General features: G+C 40.8%; 1 protein-coding gene across 1 annotated transcript in view; it reads left to right on the top strand.

Moving 5' to 3' along the window:
* The window catches only part of DOCK2 (dedicator of cytokinesis 2), a 415,343-nt gene that overhangs the window by 112,097 nt on the left and 284,196 nt on the right, over window positions 1-19,050 (top strand). The window contains exons 24-25 of the mRNA XM_077757359.1: window positions 6,422-6,492; window positions 8,271-8,377. Coding sequence (XP_077613485.1) covers window positions 6,422-6,492; window positions 8,271-8,377 — 178 coding nt within the window. The remainder of the gene's footprint in view (window positions 1-6,421; window positions 6,493-8,270; window positions 8,378-19,050) is intronic.

The raw sequence follows: 19,050 nt of genomic DNA, 5'->3' as shown, positions 1-19,050 counted from the left end.
TTTTCCCATTCTCCTTCAGGTCCAAGATTTATCATAATGCTCCAATTTGATGGTACAAGTGAAAATAAATGAACAGCTCCTATTGAATGGTACTCTCCCATGGCAACTATGATTGTCATGCATACTAATAATGCCACTAGAGTGTCCAGGAGGGCAGGGTAACTCTGTCTTTTGTATCCCTAGTATCTGAATCATCAGCTGCCACTTATAGGTACTTGAATATTTTTTTTCTTAAATACTTTATTGTCAAGTTGGTTTACATATAACAACCAGTGCTCATCCCAACAAGTGCCCTCCTCCATGCCCAGTTACTCGAATATTTTTTAGCTGAATGAATGAAAGGGTGACTACAAGCTTCCACTGTTTTGTATTTTAGCATTTATTATGTATCACATACTAAGCTGAGAGCTTTACATATATTGTTAGCTCATCTGATTTTTAAACAACAACCTTATTAGGCAAATACTCTTCTTATCTCTACTTTACAGATGAGGAAATGGAGGCTTAGTGAGGTTGAGTAACTTAACCACAGCTAAGAAGGGGCAGGTCTGGGATTTGAATCCAGACTGTAGAAGTCCAGAGTTTGAGTTCCTAATCACCACTGAACAAAGCATAGTTTTATGAAAGACCCAAGTCTTCCTGCAAAATGCCAAGTAGATAAGCAATAAGCAACGGTAAACAATAGTAAAGATGGATAGATGTTTGGTCCATAGACATGAAAGCAAGCTAATTAAGAATACATTTTTCTTTCCACTCTTTTCATTGCTTATTAGTATAAAATGTTCAAATGCCTGAACTAAGGAAAGAAAGTGGTCCATTCTCGCGAAGTGGCCCACAGGCTGTAGGCTAAGTTCCCAAAGTAGGAAAAACAAGACTCATTATTTAACTTGTCCCTTTCCAACTGTACACCCCATACTTAGGTGTAATATTTAAGGACAATGGATTCAGTGGTGAGGAGGATGAAAGTTTGTTCCAGTGAGGCTGCTGTAGTCATACAGATAACTAATATTTAATCTTCACGTCGGCCTCTGAGTTAGGTAACTTTATTTCCTCCATTCTGGTGAGGAAACTAGAACACAGAGATTTAACTTCCCCATGGCCACACAGATAAAAGTGGTCCACAGGGACTTGACTCAGACCATCTGCGTCTTCAGCCAGCCATGTGTAAACACTGAACTCCCCTATTCCCACCAAGCTTTGGGGGCCAGCATAATGTTGCGTTACAGAAAGCATGGAGACTCATGTATTCTGGAATGTGTTGGTCCCTCTTTCCTTCTCTTTCCCTGAAAGATTGGCAAGGAGGGTGACTGTCCTGGGAGAGCGGCATGTATTCTCCTTAGGGACAGCTCTGTATCTCTGGAGAAGCTGTCTTCTTGTGGTCATGCTGTGGTGAATTTCTGTGACATTGTCCACTTTCCATGGACCTTAACCATTCAACGCTTGGCAAAAATCAAAGGACTGAATATTGGTGGGTTGGAAATACTGTCTGTGTTCTTGAGTGAGGAAGATGTCTAGTGCTCTTGTATACCTTGCATCAGTGCAAGGCATGCTCTTTTTGGCTAAAATTCTGTCTACTGGCATCAGTGCAGTTCACTCTTCCTCTGTTTGGAGGAAACACTCAAAAGGCAAATCCACATAAATTTTCAGAGAGTGTAACTCCTTGGTTTTGATTTTTGTTGTTATTTTTAAATACTTGCTATTTTCTAGCAGCCCAGGATTATCAATTGTAGAGAAGTCTATCTGGATAATAATCATCTCAGGTGACCTCCCATGACTTCTCTCTGAGCCAGTGAAACCTTTACTGTTTGGTTTGGATTTGGCTCTCTTCTTGAGGTTGATACTAGCCTTTAGATAGCCTTTGATAGGGGTCCAGAGTTGATAGTCAATCTAGAAAACTACTTGGTGCTACATGATGAGCTAAGTACTAAGTTGACAAATGTTTTCCTGGTCTCCATTCTTACAGCCCCTGATATATGTCGTGAGGAAGATCCTTAACTGAGGAGATGCCAGGAAAACTGTACCTTCTTTTAAAACTTATCCTCATAAAAAGGGGAAAGTTCTCTATCTACTTCCTTTCCCAAATCATCCTTCTCTTCCCTATTGAAACCTCCTCACCTTCTAAGATAGAAGGCTTTCCTTATAGCAGGGTGAGTAGTAGCAAAGCACATTGTCTGGGGGCCAGCTGGAAAGAATAAGGTACATATTCTTACTATGCTGCATGGTAGCTATGTGGCTTCTGGCAAATTATTTAACCTCTCTGCTCCACAGTTTACTCACTGGTAAAATGGGATGACAGTATCTATTCCTAGAGTAGTTGTAAAGTACAATGAGATCATGCATATAAAGTATTTAACACATTTAAAGTTTCCAGTAATGGTTGTTATTTTAAAACTCTGTAATTAATAATCCTGTTATATATATTTATATACATACACTCATATAAACTTATCTGTATATGTTTCTCTTAAATATTATATGCAATATAGGAATATATACTATGGACTAAGAGTAATAGCATGGCAATATTATTTTATGTATAATATTAGTATTAATGAGAGTAAAAATCATACCAACAAAGTAGTTCCAAGAGGCCAGTGGGTCTAAAACGCCAGGCTATTTCTGGTTTCCAGGTCTTAGAAACAAGCAACAAAGGGAGGTCTCCAGGGGATCTTACGGCTGAGCTGTTCTGCCTTCTAGGGGAGCTTGCTCGTTGCTCTGCTGCACCTGCCTGCTATTATTCCACTCACATGTGTAAGGGCCATGTGAAGGGGAGCACTACGGACAGGAGCCCTGGGGCCAGTGCTGCAAACTTCCTAGGTCAGGGATGAGCTATCCTTCTTGGAAAAGGAAACCACAGGCCTGCTGCTTCTCTGTGAGGCCGCTTGGACCAGATGGAAGTTTAGTACTCTCCAGTTGAGTTGATAACACCCTCTGAGTCTCAGGGCAACAGCTACTTAGTTTGTTTTACTTTATTGCCAGCCCAGAGCTGAGAAGCTGGGAAGATTGGCTCCTTCTGAAATAGCCCTCGTTCCAGCCCTGTCCAACTTCTCCTTCCTAATAGCTAAAGTGTTTACATGTAAGTGTTGATGTAAACTCATGGTGGCTGCAATTCTACAGCATCGCTTCAAAGCCCTGGAATGATATGCAGCCCTTGAAAGCCAATAACTTGCTGCAGGCACTGAGGTCTTGGCTTTCCCAACTTGCTGAGGGTTCTATTTCTGTTTTTGCCCTCTCACTTTGGTCTTAATTATGGAGTATGTGTTTATATGTTATACTTTGTCCACGGGCTGGGGAATGAGTGCAGGGGTTTGAGAGATGGAATAAGGTGAAATTTAGCACACACGCCTTCGGGGGCCCACTGTGTGCTGGAAATTGCAACAGTTACATGATATACTTTATTTCACATCATTCCCCTTTACCATATCACATGAAGGTGCTGAGGCTCAGGGTATGAAGAAATGGGCCTTGGTGCATGCAGGTGCTAGGTAGAGCACTGGGGTTCCTGCCCAGGGCCCTGTGGCCCAGAGCACTGTGTTCTTTAGCCTAAGAGTGAATGGAAGGACAGTTTGCTAGGAGTGCTTGGACCAGACTTTTTCAGAGCATATGCCTCAGCACAGGGCATCTCTTTAGAATTTAGACATTGTAAACAAGCTGCCCATGGAGGGAGTGCAGCCTGCTGATGTGTTTGACTTGGCTAGCATGGTGTTAAAACAGGTAAACCAGAACGACTTATTCTTTAGAGAGAATGTGGGTTCCACATAGTTCACTGCTTCCCACTGGCCCAGACTCATTCCATTTCACTTTTTTCTTTTGCTTGCCTAGCCCTTCAGGCATCTGTTTTTGACACATCTGCTTGGGATTTCCTGGTAAAAATGGCTTGACCAACCAGGTTGGAATGTACTGGACATTGTAACTTCCCGGGAGGATGTTATAGTGTGTCTTAGCATATCACAGTTCTAAAAAGTTCTGCAATTTAAAAAAAGCTCACTGGTTTATTTTTGCTTAAGTCAAAGTTTCCCCAAATTATTTAATTGCAAATCCTTTTTCCCCTCACAGAATACCTAGCACCATCCTGTGGAACAAGAGTGGCCCAATAGAGCATCAGCTGTGGAATCTTGTTATCTCTTGTCATCTTGATTTGAAAGAATGAAAAATGAATTCCTAGACACAAGATCAAATAACTATAAAGAAAAACTCTGACAAATCTGACAACATACAGATTAAAGTTCTGTGCAGTGAAAGATCTGATAAACAAAGCTGAAAGACAAGCAGCAAACAGGACAAGCAAAATGAAATTCTTTCAAATTTTGTTACTGCAAAATTGCTAATTTTAATGATACATAAAGAATTCCACAAACCAATAAGAAAATAAATCACCCAAAAAGGAAATGAGGAGAGGATATGAGCAAGCAAGTTAGTAAAGACAGATGTTCAATAAATATAGAAAAGGTGCCCAATGCACTAGAAACCAAAGATTTGTAAATTACAGTTGCAAATTATACATCACATTGACAAAACTAAAAAGATTTGTATGCCAGTGTTAGCAGGGTTATAGGGAAAGGAGTAAAAGGAAATTGGTTGTCACTTATTTCTAAGGTAATATGACAATATTTCATATATATATTTATATGTTTATATACTTATACACATTTTGATACACTAATTCATCTTTGAGCAATCCCTTCTTCAGGGATTCTCACAGGTACATATTTCTATATACTGTTTACTTACCACATATTTTATAATAAAGAAAAACTGAAAATAGTGTGAAGTCCATCAGTAAAGGAGAGGTTAAAGAAGGTACTCTTTAAAGAGGTTAAAGAGTAGTGGTTGTGGTTAGACATGAAGGGTGTGCACTCTAAGGGATGGCATGCAAAGATATCAGTGCTAGATGGCCCACTACAAAAAATAAGGTGCAGAACTGGATAAATCAAACACGTGCACACACACACACACACACACATACACACACACACACACGTGTGGATGCACCTGTGTGCATTCCTGCAGAGAAAACACTCAAGAAGGAAAGTCAGCACAGTGTTGACAGTGGCCCCTCTGGGGAATAAGGTTTTTGGCTGAGATGGAGATGTGGGACTTCAGTGACACTCTTCACCTTAATACTTCATCCTGTGTGATGTTTTTTTACATTGCACATACATTGCTGACTTTTAAAAATCATGAACAACGGAAAGGATGAAGACATAAAGAGAGACAATTGCTGTTTGAGTGAGGTGGGCATGCAGCTTAAGACTTCTGAGGGTGGCTGACCATGCAGCCTGCCTGAGTTTGAATCGTGCCTCTCCTACTTGCTAACTTTGTGACTTTCAGCTGTTTAATTTTGCTGCACAAGAGGTCCTTAGCTATGAAAATATTATTTCTCCTGTAGGTCTGATATAAGGTTTAAGAAGATAATCTGTCAGGTGTTCAGTGCCTGTCGCATTCAGAGTTCTCAGAGAATAGTCATAATTATTATTTATGTTAACTAAGAAGCTCAGTTGTATATGGTTAGAAGTTAAGATTTTCTTTAAGAAAGGAATTTTCAATATTTTTATTTTGGTCTGATCATTAAAGGGTGATACATGTTGACTATAATACACTTAGAGTGTAAAGAAAAGAAAAAGAAAAATTTTAAATACATCCTTCCACTAGATTCTTAAGTGGTTTCCAGTCATGTGACTTATAACTCCTTCTGTAGAAACTGCAGTCTACTCTGCTACCTAGCAAAGGATGATGCTATGTGGGGCTCTGGTTGTGTCTCATACCTCTGGATGCATCAGTTAACTTGCACAGAGGAAAGAAACAGGCCACAAACAATGCACAACTAGTATGCTAAACCGGCTAGTGGACCAAAACATGCCCACCATTGTTCACAAATTGGCCAAGGTGAGAAAATATGAATAACTCAGTCTAAGCTGTCCTTGCCACCAACAAAACAATTCAAACACACTATCTTCCAATAATAATATAAGTTACCACTTAACAGGCTCCCAAAATATGCCTGGCTCTCTATTGGATGCCTCATGTATATTATTTTTAATTTTTTCAATCCTGCAAAATACGTACTACCTTCCCTATTTTACAGATAAGGACATTGAGACAGAGAGGTTAAGTTTTGCCTAAAACCACATGGTTACTAGGAGTAGAACCAGGATTTGACAGCAGGTGTCTGACTTCAGAGTCTGTGATCATTGTATACATTACTTCCTCCTTGAAGATAGAAGAAGTTGTGACTTACTTTTGTAATCAAAGAAGTGCATGCTAATGTTTCAGTCAACATACTGGGTATTGAATCTCTGTAGGAGTGTCCAGAATTCAGGGTCATTTTCCCTTGATCCCTCTCATATCGTGAAGTACCCTCCTCACCATGTGGAGCTGTTGGATGTGGGCATCCCTCATGTTTATTTTACTTTCCACCTAGGTGGCAGCTTTGAAATACATCCCATCTGTCCTCCATGATGTGGAAACAGTCTTTGATGCAAAGTTACTCAGGTGAGAGCTCACGATGTGCTTTCCTGGGTTCTGATGGCAAGCCAGGGGTTTAGTGGGAATGGAGGGGTGTTTGGGGGGTTCTAGATGGGCACTCGGAACTGGTGTGAAGAGGACACATGGTGGGAATATGTTATAAGGCCTCCACTGTGGGATTTTGACATTCCAGTTTTGTTTTGCCAGACTTTGGTGAAAACCAACACAGTATAAGCATCCTTCTTTAATGGCATAAATGATACGGCATGCAAACATGTAGGTTAAAGAACTGATAGTTGGTATAAAAGCCTTCATTTCGTTTGGACTCAAAAGATATTTGGGGATCCCAGTCTATGCCCTGTATGCTGGATAGTTACAAATGGAGAGCAACCTTCAGTCATTTTCAGGAATAATAGAGATAGGCTCCCGTTTGCTTTCTCCTCCTTTACCACATTTGTCTCATGAGGTGAACACATTAGTTTAGGGTGATCATGCTGTTAGAATAGAGGCATCTGAACCAGTATGTCTTTTCCTCTTTTTCTTAAATTCACCTACATTCTGAGATAACATATAGAAGATTTTAAGAACTTTTTCTATTGAAATACTTTTAGATTTAGGAAAGAGTTGCGAAGATAGCACACCCTCACCCAACTTCCCTTAATAAGTTCAAATTTTACATAACTATGGCACATAAGTCAACACTGAGGAATTAACATCCCTTTAATTCTATTCACCGCACCCCAGGCTTTATTTGGATCTCACTGGTTTTCTCACTCATGTCCTTTTTTTCCTTTGTATCAAGATGTCTGCTGGTTTCTTCTCATCCTTCTGGTCTCAAATGAAATGTTATGTTCTCAGAGAAGACACTTCTGAATATTGTAAATAAATTAAATTTCTCCCCCACCCCCTACCCCATTATTCTCTGATGCAACTCCTAACTATTTATTTTCTTCATTGCACATATCCCTTTGTATTTATTTGTTTGCTTCTGTGTTGTAATGTCAACCTCCATCAGAATGTAAGCTCCATGCTGACTGGGCCCAAGTCTGTTCCTACTGTATCCCCACTGTTCTGCACACTGTCCATCACACATTAAATAGATACTTAACAAGTACTTGAAAGAATGAATGAGCACAATAAGCTGATTTTGGAAAGCTGGCAGGGGCTATAATTCTGTTTCAGCAGTGTCTTTGTGTTCGCTCTTTCTGGGAAGAACTGTCTCCTTTTTCATGTCCTAAACTAGGTCTAACTCATAACTTTTCATAGCTTTTTTTTTTTTAAATGGGGACCCTTTTGATCTTAAGACTTATAAAGCATTACTTAATGTAAAACATTAGTAAATAAAATGTTATGGGAACAAAATCAGAACCTGATTTTAAATCCTTGTTTTTCAACTCCCCACCCCAGCTACGCAATCTTGGGAAAGTTAGTTAACCTTTATGAACCTTAGTTTTTCCACTTGTAAACTGGGATAAGTATTGTATCTATCTTAGAGAGTCATGAGGTTTAAAGTGCATAATGGATGTAAAGTGCAGAGCATGTGTCTGATACACATAAGGGCTCAGGGTTACTGGTATTATTTTCAGGTTTTCACATCTCTTTGGATGCTATTAACAGTCAACATTAACATCAATGCCACTCAGGCTTACTTTGCATCTGACGCTGTGCCAGGAACTGGGCGGCCAAGGGAGCAAGATGTATGTCATTTCTACAGAGCTGGCCGTCTGGGAGTGAACTGTATGTGCCAGCTTGTGGGAAGCACCGATCTAACTGGTTTTCTGCGTTCCTGTCTTTCCTGTCCTCAGCCAACTCCTATATGAGTTCTACACCTGCATCCCCCCTGTGAAACTCCAAAAGCAAAAAGTCCAATCTATGAATGAAATAGTCCAGAGCAACCTCTTTAAGAAGCAAGGTGAGTGCAAAGCATCCTGGCTGGGCGGGGGGGGGTGCCATAAACCACGTGCTCAACAGGCCAGAACAACCCACCCAGTGACTCAAACATTTCTTCTCTAACAACTTCCTTGGTCTGAATAAATGCAAAAAGTAGGAAGTAGCTGACAACTAAGCCATCGGAATCTAAATTGATTTTAGGAAAGCTTAGGTTGCATTGATTGCTCTTCCTGAGCGAGTTTAATGAGATGGTAAATTTGGAGTCATATCTTTAGGTCATTCTGCCATGAGATTTCCCCCTACATGGTTTATACTTGTATGCTTGTCTTCAACTTGAGAGGAAGTAGGTGAAGTTTCTTTTGTGGTAGAAAAAACCTATAACAGAGAAGTTTTCAAAGTTTCCAGCGTGTAAGAATAAACTAGAGAGCTAATGCGGATTTCTGTGACCCATCTCAGAAATTCTGGTGGAATAGAAATTACATGGATCAAAATGCAAAGGTATGAAAAGGTACCACATGAAAAGAGTCTCCCCAGACCCTGTTCATAGTCTCTCTGATCTCTTCTCCAGAGACAACCAGTGGTTCTAGTTTCTTGTGCTTCCTTCCAGATATACTCCATGTATAAGCAATCAGACACATGTATACTATATATTCATCCCTGGTCTTCTATTATTATTATTACTACAATAATAGCATAATATCCAACTGTCCTATACTTTGCGTTTCTTCACTTAATGGTATTTTCTTAAGAGCAGGGAATGATACCGACTTTGGGCAGGAGTTATAGTCAGAGCTGCTCATCCCAAACTGATCTCTGGGAACCACCAGTCCTCTGACCAGTGTCCCACTGCTATGAGCCTGGGGGAGCTCTGTTTTATAAGGTCAGTGAGCTAGATGGCCACACCTCTGGATATGGCCAGGCAGGCTTAGGAGTCAGTATTCATCATCCACCTCAAGTCCAGCAACACCTGACATTTCTGATATCTGTCCTATCTGTGAGGGTGAAAAAAAAATGATTTTTGAGGGTCAGCACTGTTTTCTGTATGCTTTCTGTATGCTAAGGCCAATACTTCCCAAGTTTTAATTCCTTTTTGTCCACACTGGTGTCAGTGATAAAATGAGAAGCAAACTGTGCAAAAAACAAGAGGTCTTAGAAAGCAGAGAATCTGTCCTCACCCAGCTGAAATTTATTCAGAGAGCTGGGCTTGAATATTTATGTAAATTGCCTAGTAAGCACAGAAATATTCAGGAGCCACTTCATTGTAAATATTCTTTTCCCCCAGTGTCTGGTTAACATAGTGCATCCAAAATTGCTCTCTGAATTCCTATCCCTGGAGTTAAGGGTAGGAGAAGGGCATGAGAAGAAAAGTGTTCTTCTTGTGATTTTGTAGTCATGTCAGTGGTTTCCTGACCATTCAAACAGATGTGTGACAACAGATTAATGCAACAAATATATATGGTTTGCTTGTACAAGGTGGTTTGTTACAAGGTGATTAGAAACTAATCCTGATAAGTCTTCTCGCATTTCTTGTGTACTGGGTTTTCTAAATGTGAACATTCTGTGGTTTCATGTTCTGACTTCCCCATCAGACTGAATTGCCCTCACTCTGAAAGCTGTGAAATATGCCTGCCCCTTCTTGCCCTGGCAGTTTCTTCCTGGATTTCGGGTGGTGTCACTTGTAGAGACTGTAGATGAATGGAGTCCCACTCTAGGGACTAGGATGACTTTAGGTACATATGGTGCTGCACTGCAGAGGCAGCAGAGAGTGGGGGCTGCTTGGCTTCCCCTCATTGTTCAGAGCTAACATCATTGCAGGGGCCCGGCTCAGCATCAAGGCCAGATGGAGTGCCGGCACCGTCCTGGATTGGGCATGTGGTGTCAACTCCGGGCTGGTGGAAGTTGGAGTTATTCCTATCCTGGAGTCGCATCTCCTGGGTTGGTGGTGGCCCCTGAGAGTCAGCATAATCACAGAGCAGGCTGGACAGCTGCTGCTCACCAGTCATGCTGTGTCTCTGAGTTTCAGATTCGGTAAAAACCCTCTGATTAATATTCACAGACAGAAGGCCAGCCCCGGTGTTGTACCCAGTTGGAAAAGAAATGCAAAATTCTTCCCTTTAAACACTTACAGAGACTAGAAGTAGGTGAACACAGCTCTTTGGGGACCCCTTTTAAAGGGGGGCAATGTATAATTAGTCTATCCATCCCTGGTTCACATGTGAAAGCAGTATGCACAGCTTAAAGGTAACTCCTCAGCCACTACTGATTTGCTAAGTGAACCCTCTTCCCAAAATAACCCCAAAGGGAAACATCAGCTCATGCCCCTTCTTAAGTGCTCAGGTTCCAAATTAATACAATCTGAATTCATATGTGCTTACTGGGTGTCATTGGCTCTTGGGTGTCTCCTTTATACCCTTAAATAAGGTGAGTTTGATTCCTTGGCCAAGTTTAAGCTGAAATGAAATCCTTCCTGTTGTTCTTCCTGTGAAGTGTCCTGTGCCTCAGGGATGTGATTTGCTTTGAGCCTGCGCTCATTTAACTGCCAGATGTGCAAATTGCCTGGAGGATAGTCTGTGACATTAGCTTGTACTCACAGCCTTAAACACGTGTATTGACATCAAGCAGAGGGGCCAGAAGGCTTTTAAACACTTTCTGAAATGTTGGCAGACTATCCTATCGGCCTATCTTCAGGAACATCCTATGGAGAAGGGGGAAGAGACAAAGTTTACGGTTAAGGGCACTGTTCTTATATATCAGTAGGCCTGGGTTGAATTCCTGGTTCATCTTCTTATTAGCTGTGTGACAATAGGCAATTTACTTAGCCTCTCTGATCCTCAGTAAGCTCATCTGTGAAATGAAAATATAATAACCATGTCTATGTCCTAAGGCTACCTTGTGGCTAATGAGGTGAATAATGCATTTAAAGTGCCTATTGCAACACAGTATCCTATACTAAGTGGTAGCTGCTATTATGGGTGTTGCGGTTATTATTCCTGCTGCTCTATTTTCCTAGCTTTTGTTCTGACTTTCCAGTTTCTTGCAGTAAGGGGGTCCCTTCAAATGTGACAGTTGCATGGAAGCCAAGCTTTCTTATTTCCCTGGAAGCTACATATATATCCTCAACCTCTGAGAAACATAGAACTCATTCAATAAAGGGGCCTTGGCCTATATGTGCTTCCTATTCTGATCTGAATACCTCCCCCCCATCTTAATTTCATTTCCCCCTATATTTACAAAAGGCCTGTGCTATATATGCTGTAAGAAATACAGGTCAGAGTGAGATAGTTTATGCTTTCCCATTTTATTGTTTGTCTGGCTGCAGACCTCAACATAGTTACATAGTTTGGAACACTTGACAGACATCTTTTATGATGGTTTGTTGTATAGGCCCCTTTTAAGACACACATGCGTGCACACACACACACACTTTCCCCCCTTTTTGCTTTCATGGAAGCAATTAATCTCAATTTCTCCTAGACCTATAATCTTGAGTAAATTACTTAATCTTGTAAATCTCAATTTCCTCATCTGTAAAGTGGGAATAACCGCAAAAGGAGTGTCATTGGGTTGTTGTGTGGACTCAATGGCACAATAAGTCTGTTTAGCCTGGGGTGTGAGTTAAGAGTCTCAAGCAGCCAAGGTCGCACAAGGAGTGGCCCACCCAGTGTGAATGATTTCAGGGTTCAGCGAGAGGAGAACTCAGAAACCTGTGGAGACTAATTTGCTTTCTTCTCCAACTCAGGCTCAGACTTGCCTGCTGGTGGTGATGGGAGAAAAGAACAGATATGCCGTGAGAAAGCTCCGAGGGGAGTCTACGAGAAAAGCAAACCTTATGTGCCTTTGGAACAGATTTGTCCCTATGAGAACCTAATCTCTAAGTAATGTGTCTTTTTAGTCTGATGCTAATCAGATGAACCATCTGGTTCAGTGTAAACTGCTTTAGGATCCACATTGCTCGTTTTTCTCAACTTCGAAAACAAACAGAGGAGGAGGAAAGGGAGAGACAGAGACAGAGATGGAGAAACAGAGAGGCCGGGACCAAAAGAAAGATAAAAGGAAAGAAAAAGAAAAGAACAGAGACAGAGACAAAGATAGAGAAACATAGAGAGATAGAGAAAGTGAGACAGAAGGGAATAAAGAGACAGAAAGGGACAGAGACAGACAGAGTCCTGACAGAGCTTTGGAAAACTCTTCCAATGTTTATTTCACCTAGTGGGTTTTTCTTTGGAAACTTTATTGAGAAGCTCTTCTGTGAATACAAAGCATCCCGTTTTCTTGTAGCGGGATGTACTTTCCTTTCCCCCTCCTCTTATCTGTTGACTATAGTACCACAGCTCAGCGTGGGGGATGGGGGCACAGGTGACTGTGCCCAGTGCCGTGGAGTTTTCTTCGCTAATCAGCACATCACTGCAGCACTGGCCTGGGAGCAGAGGAGAGTCCTCTTGCTCTACAACCGTGCTTGATGAACTTATGTAACATCTCTGAACCTCTAGGATTCTACATCTGAAGAAGGGGAGTAGGAATGTTGCCATGAGAATATATAGACTTTTGATTCATGTAATTCTTGTTTCTGATCCTGGCCTGGTCACTTACTAGCTGTGTTCCTTTGAACAAGTAACCTCTCTGAACCGGGATTTCTTTAGCTACAAAAATTGGATAACATATGTAAAACTACCCAGCGGAGTACTTTACACACTTGCTGCTTATTTAAAAGCATCTATTGGGGAACCTGGGTGGTTCAGTCAGTTGAGCTTCCAACTTTGGCTTAGGTCAGGATCTCATGGTTCGTGAGCTCGAGCCCCACGTTGGGCTCTGTGCTGACAGCTCAGAGACTGGAGCCTGCTTCTGATTCTGTGTCTCCCTCTTTCTCTGCCCCTTCCCTGCTCACGCTCTGTCTTTCTTTGTCTCTTTGTCTCTCTGTCTCTCTCTCTCACAAATAAATAAGCATTAAAACAATTTAAGAAAAACATCTATTGTATCTATTGCATGACAATAATAGCCACAAAAATAATAATGCCATCAATAGCATCTTAGAGAGAGCGAGACTTATATTTATTACATGCTAACTACGCATTAGGTACTATATAGAACATAAACATGTATTAAATTCTCACTACAACCTAATATCATAGGTATTATTATCCTATGTTATAGATGGGGAAACCAAGGCCTGGAACATCAAGTAACTTTCATCCTAATGAGACCAAGTATTACACGGCATATTAGGGTATTCATGTATTGGGCTATGTGATGCCACGGTAGGAAATACATCCCCAAGTCTCAGTGGTTTAGCGATGTAAAGGTTTATTTCTCTCTTCTGCAAAGTTTGATGGGGCACTGTGCCTTTTGTCCCTTCTGAAGCTATTCCAGCTGGTACCACGGCCTCTATGTCAGCCTGCAGGTGATACCCACCAAGTCCATTCACAGTTCTTTGGCCAGAACCCATCACAAGTTCCAAACCTAGCTGCAAGGAAATCTGGAAGTGATGGGCTACACATGGGATATTTTGATGACTGTTGTCTCTGCCATTCACAGGTAGTGTTAGAGCTTGGTTGAGGGCACAAGTCATTTGAATAACAAAACTCATCTTCTTTCTACTATATCATGCTTTATTCTCAGAATGAATAAAAAGGAGAAGACAGTGCCTATTTTCTTTTTGAAAATGTTTTCTTTTTCATATTAGGAGACATGCCTCACTGTTCCTCCTGAGGGATTTTTTTTTTTCCTAAATCCTCCGCTCCTCCTCTCTGTTTCAAATGCTGGGCAACTTTCTGACAACTGTGCATAGGGACCTTTGCCTAGGTCGGAAATGGAACTCTTGATGCCAGTAGTAGCTATATCGCTGTCGCTTTTCAGAGCACAGCTGCACCGCAGCAAACAGTGGTGTTAGGAAGTCACCCGGAACTTGGGATGTGGGATGTCCACATCAGGCTGTGCTCTGAGACTGTTCAGAAGGAAAAGGCAGTAAGGGAACAAGTCCTATTCCTCCCAGGACATGAGCTGGTCTCGTGGCGGACTTCTTGTCTCTCATGGCATTGTATACAGCCTTCCTCACTTCTTTTCCTTGCAAATATTGTCTTGGATGAGTTCTGTCTCCCCAGTACCTTCCCCTACCCCTCAGTAAGTAGGCATTCCAGTCCCGCCCCATTCAACACTTACTCAGTCCCTAGTATAAGTTGAGCCTGGGAGATAGTGGGGACACAACAGTCGCAAGTTTGCAAATTTCTGCATCAAGTTCAGTGTCCAAAGATGATACAGCTTCTAATTTTTGTTTGTTTTTAATCTAGTCTTTTTGAGTTTTCACTTCGCATTGTACTGTGGCAACTTAAGGTTTTCATTTAATGGACTTGTGGCTTCAGATGTAACCAGTCTTTCAGATTCAAAATAGTCCCCTCCCTCTTTCCAGAGTTCCATCAGGAACTGTGGTATCCCAGGGGCCAAATTAGGAAAGGGAAGAAAGACTTTGCTTTTGGCCTTCCCGACAACCTATCTAAAAGGGTTCTCTTTGGGACTTTGGCTCAAGAGGGGATGTTGGGACACAAATGTCTTGTGGCAGCAGGTCTCAATATCAAGCAGAGGGGGTGCTAGCCTTCTTCCCCCCCCCCCGTCACATCTTCCTTTCTGAGGAAGCCTCCCCCAACACTTTCTCCATGAGCTATAGAGGTGGGGTGGCTGCCAGGGTACCTGAACAGTAGGGGAAGGTGTGATGGTAGTTGAGTTCAGTATGATCAGAGTATTATCCTGGATTCACAAAGTGGATAAAATGAGGCATAGACCCTCTGCAAGTGTGATTTCTCAAACCTTAGGTGCACCTGGGGAGTTTGTTAAAATTGTAGAATCTTGGACCCTATGCTAAAGATTCTGACTCTGAAGATGGAGTGAGGGGATGAGTAATATGCATGGTATCAGTCCTCCAAGGGGATTCTGATAGAAGTGGCCCTCCCAGCTGATGCCTCTGGAATTGGAAGCACAACTCCAGGAAACTGAGTGGGGGAAAGGAAAGCAGTGCAGGTAGCAAGAAGTGGCTCCCATGGTACGTAGTGCAGAATTGCATCATGGATACTTGACATCCTGTACTCTCGTTTGTCTGTTTATGCTAATGGAGTGGGCTGCTTATGGGTAAGGGCTATGATTTATTTCCTTATGTGCCTACTCTACCTATAGTTTCACTGATATTAGCTTTCAGAAACTAGTCTTTGGACCTTGGCAGTAATGTGATTAAATGGCCAGAATTGCTTACAAAGGGGCAAAGGAAAGAAAGGACTTTAGCTGTACAGAACTGGAGGTATCACAGCACTTGATTCATAATATACCTCATCATTGGTCCACACAGGGTCTGCTTTTGTGCATTTACGTATTCATTTAGTTATTGTTAACAATAAATTAAACATTCAGGCACTCACTACCCAAAACTAAAACAAGAAACCTAACAATCAGTAACATGCAACCACATGGCTCTGTCTTTCTTTACCAAAGATGACCACATTCTTGAATCTTCTTTAATCATTCCTCTCCTTTCCTTTTTATGCAGTTTTATTGCCTCTCTATATATCTAGTGCTTTGGTTATTTTATCTTTATGAAAAAGGTATTGAAATATGAGTAAATTGGCAGGGGGAACACTTATTTTATTTTAACTTAGTATTTTACTAAGACTCATCCGTATTACATGTTGCTGAAGTTCCTTGTTTTGACAACTATGGAGGGCTTCATTGTGTGAATAAACTATGGAATTTCAAGGACTTGGGCGGTTTCAGTATTGCTCTATTGTAAGCATTGCTACTAAGAACATCCTTATACAAGCATCTTGTTGCAAATATCCAAGAGTCTCTTTGGGGTATACAACTGCCTAAAGATTTGCTTGGTCGTAAGGGACCTGAATACTTGACTTCAGAAGATGGTGCTCACCAGTTTTCCAAAGGTGGTTGCCTCAGTTTACATTCCCATCAGTGATGTGTAAGGGATCCTGTGGATCCACATTCTCTTCAACACTGGGTATTGTCCCACTTCTCAAGTTTAATAAAGGCATACGTGGAAGGTTAGTCTTCACTGTCTTGAGTCACATTTCCTTGATCACCAGTGATGATGAAAATCTTTTCTTATGTTTCTTTGCCACTTGTGTTTCATGCCTGTAATAGGTCTGTCCATATCTTTTGTTCATTTTTCTGTTTGGTTGGTTGTATTTCTCTTATTGATATGCAGAATATTTTATATATTCTTCATATTCATCTTTTGCTGATCTTATGTATTATGGATATCTCCTCTCATTTATACACATAACTTTTCATTTGCTTAAGAGTATTTTTTCTAACAGAAGTTCTTAACTTTAAATATCAATTTATTGATCATTTTAATAGTCAAATCTTATTATGTCTTGTTTAAGAAATCTTTCCCAATCCCAAGGCTAAAAGATTTTCATTCATATTTTTACTAAGAATTTTATTATTTTATTTTTGATACACAAGGTTTTAATCAACCTATAGAATTTGTTTTATATATGGTGTGTGGTAGGAGTCTAATTTTTTTTTTTCCATTTGACCATACATTGTTCCCAGTTTCAAGTGTGGGGCAGTTTATTTGCTCCTTGCCAGTGTCATTTTATATTTCTAGGACATTATTCTTCCCTGGACACTTGAGGGCAAGGAGGGTTGCTGGATCCTGAATTCAGTCCCTGGCACACGGTGTACAATTCCTCTGTGCTATTACTAGTCAAGGGTGGAAAGGTCAGAAGGGTCAGGACTCTTCTTCCATGGGCAAGCTTCAAATTAGGTTTCTCTGTTGTTTTGGCTTCTTGTGTTATTGGCAAGATGTAGTGCTTCTCCCCACTTGGACCTTTTCAGTTATGAAAGAAATGAGATGGTTCCTTCGAATGATCATTTTTCTTATAGCAAGAAATGGCTGGACCTGTAGTGTGGCTTCTTTATGTATCTAATAAAAAAGAGCACTGAGGTAAGGGTAAGGAGACCTGAATAATAGCAACAACAATAATATCAATGGCCACAACTGCAGTTGACATTTATTGAGTGCTTGTTATGCACCGGGCACTGTGCTACACACTCATGTACATTATCTCATTTATTGCACAGTTGTGCGGGCTTGGACAAGTCACAGAGCCTCTGTGGAGCAACTATACAATCATAGATTGAACAATAATGAGATTTCCAGAGATCTACCAACATGAAAATCTATGATTTAAAAAATCATTCTCTAATTCACGTTGATAATATTGCTGAATCTTTTGACCATCATTTAGTGCCTAAAAACCTCTCCTCCCATATCCTGCCCTCAACACTTTAAAATATCCTGCCTGAGCTGGGAGCAAGGAATGAGGCCATTTTATAGAAAATCAAACAGATGAAGGAAACCGCATGATGCCCTCAAGGTCCCACAGCCAAGCTCAGAACGCTGGAAAAGGTAAAAGGATTTACATACTGGAGCCAATTTATTTTCTTTAAGAAAGAGCTGTTGAGTTTTGAGGACCTAAGTTTTTTTCTCATCAGAGCATTTGGAGACATCAAAGATCTTCAAATAGGGGTTTGTCCCTCCTACCTAGAGTGTTACAAAGTCACATCCAGTTCCAAAATGTCCCTTCTACACTTGGAGATCAGAGAAGAGGCTGTCCCTCACATCTCTTCCCTTTTCAATGTGGCTGATTGCAGAATTCAGTCTCGGGAAGAAACCTTCAGATCTAGAATCAGAGAAGACAGTGATTTAATAAGCTGCAGAATATATCCAAGAGAGATTTGTTAAGTGTCCTTTTTTTGTTGTCTGAAGTAAAAAAAGAAAATTGGCATACAATCAAAGAAAAGAATCCCCTCTTGAACCTCCCAAAATACTTAGAATAGTAGCTTTTAATGACATTATGAAGCATGGCTTAATTGAGGAGAATCCCAGATTACCTCTTTAATGACAATCCAAATCAACTCTTCAGCAATTAAAAAAAAAAAGTACCTCATTAAACTGGAGAACTGCAGGGTCAGTCTGTTTCCATGCTTTTCAGTCCATGGTTCATGGGATTCTTTCCCAGGTTGGGAGTGATTCTTTATATGAGTGGAAACATACACAATGAGAAAGTTTATGTAAATCATTACACATTTATATGTTGACTCCAGAATTGTTTTGTTTGTTTTCATCGTGAGATTACAGTCATAGATGGTTTAAATTATAGTGAGTCAGGGTTTTAGGACATTCTGAGGCTTTTATGAGAACTTGTTTAAGTTTGATTTTTCTGATTCCTGCCCCCTCCCCCCCCACAGCAATATTTTCCTAGAATAGATGGAAGTTTCCTTAAGACCACAATACAGCTGAATTGAAAACCAGCTGCATTTTCATTTCAATTCAAGTGATATTTATTGAAAATCTAAAAATGTAGCCAGCACTATGCTGTGGGGAGTATGAAAGAAATATAATAAATAATTTCATGGCCACCATTTGTTTAACCATTATTTAGTGCCAGATGCTATGCTAAGTTTTTCATACATTATCTCATTTCATTCTCATGACCTACCTGTACACTGTGGGTATCAATATCCCCATTTTACAGGTAAGGGAACTGAAAGTTAGAGAGGTTGAGAAATCTTTCAGCAATCACAGACCAATAACATGAGAAGGCCAGGATTCCAGTTGGAGTCTGCCTGATTCCCAAGTGTACTCTCCGAATTGCTGTGCAGTATTTGAACAGAAGGGTTTCTGTACCCCAC

Source organism: Crocuta crocuta, unplaced genomic scaffold, assembly GCF_008692635.1.
Source record: "Crocuta crocuta isolate KB4526 unplaced genomic scaffold, BGI_CrCroc_1.0 scaffold131, whole genome shotgun sequence".
NCBI classification, from domain to species: domain Eukaryota; kingdom Metazoa; phylum Chordata; class Mammalia; order Carnivora; family Hyaenidae; genus Crocuta; species Crocuta crocuta.
The sequence above is the reverse complement of the archived record's forward strand: the minus strand, read 5'-3'. Positions and strand labels throughout refer to the sequence as shown.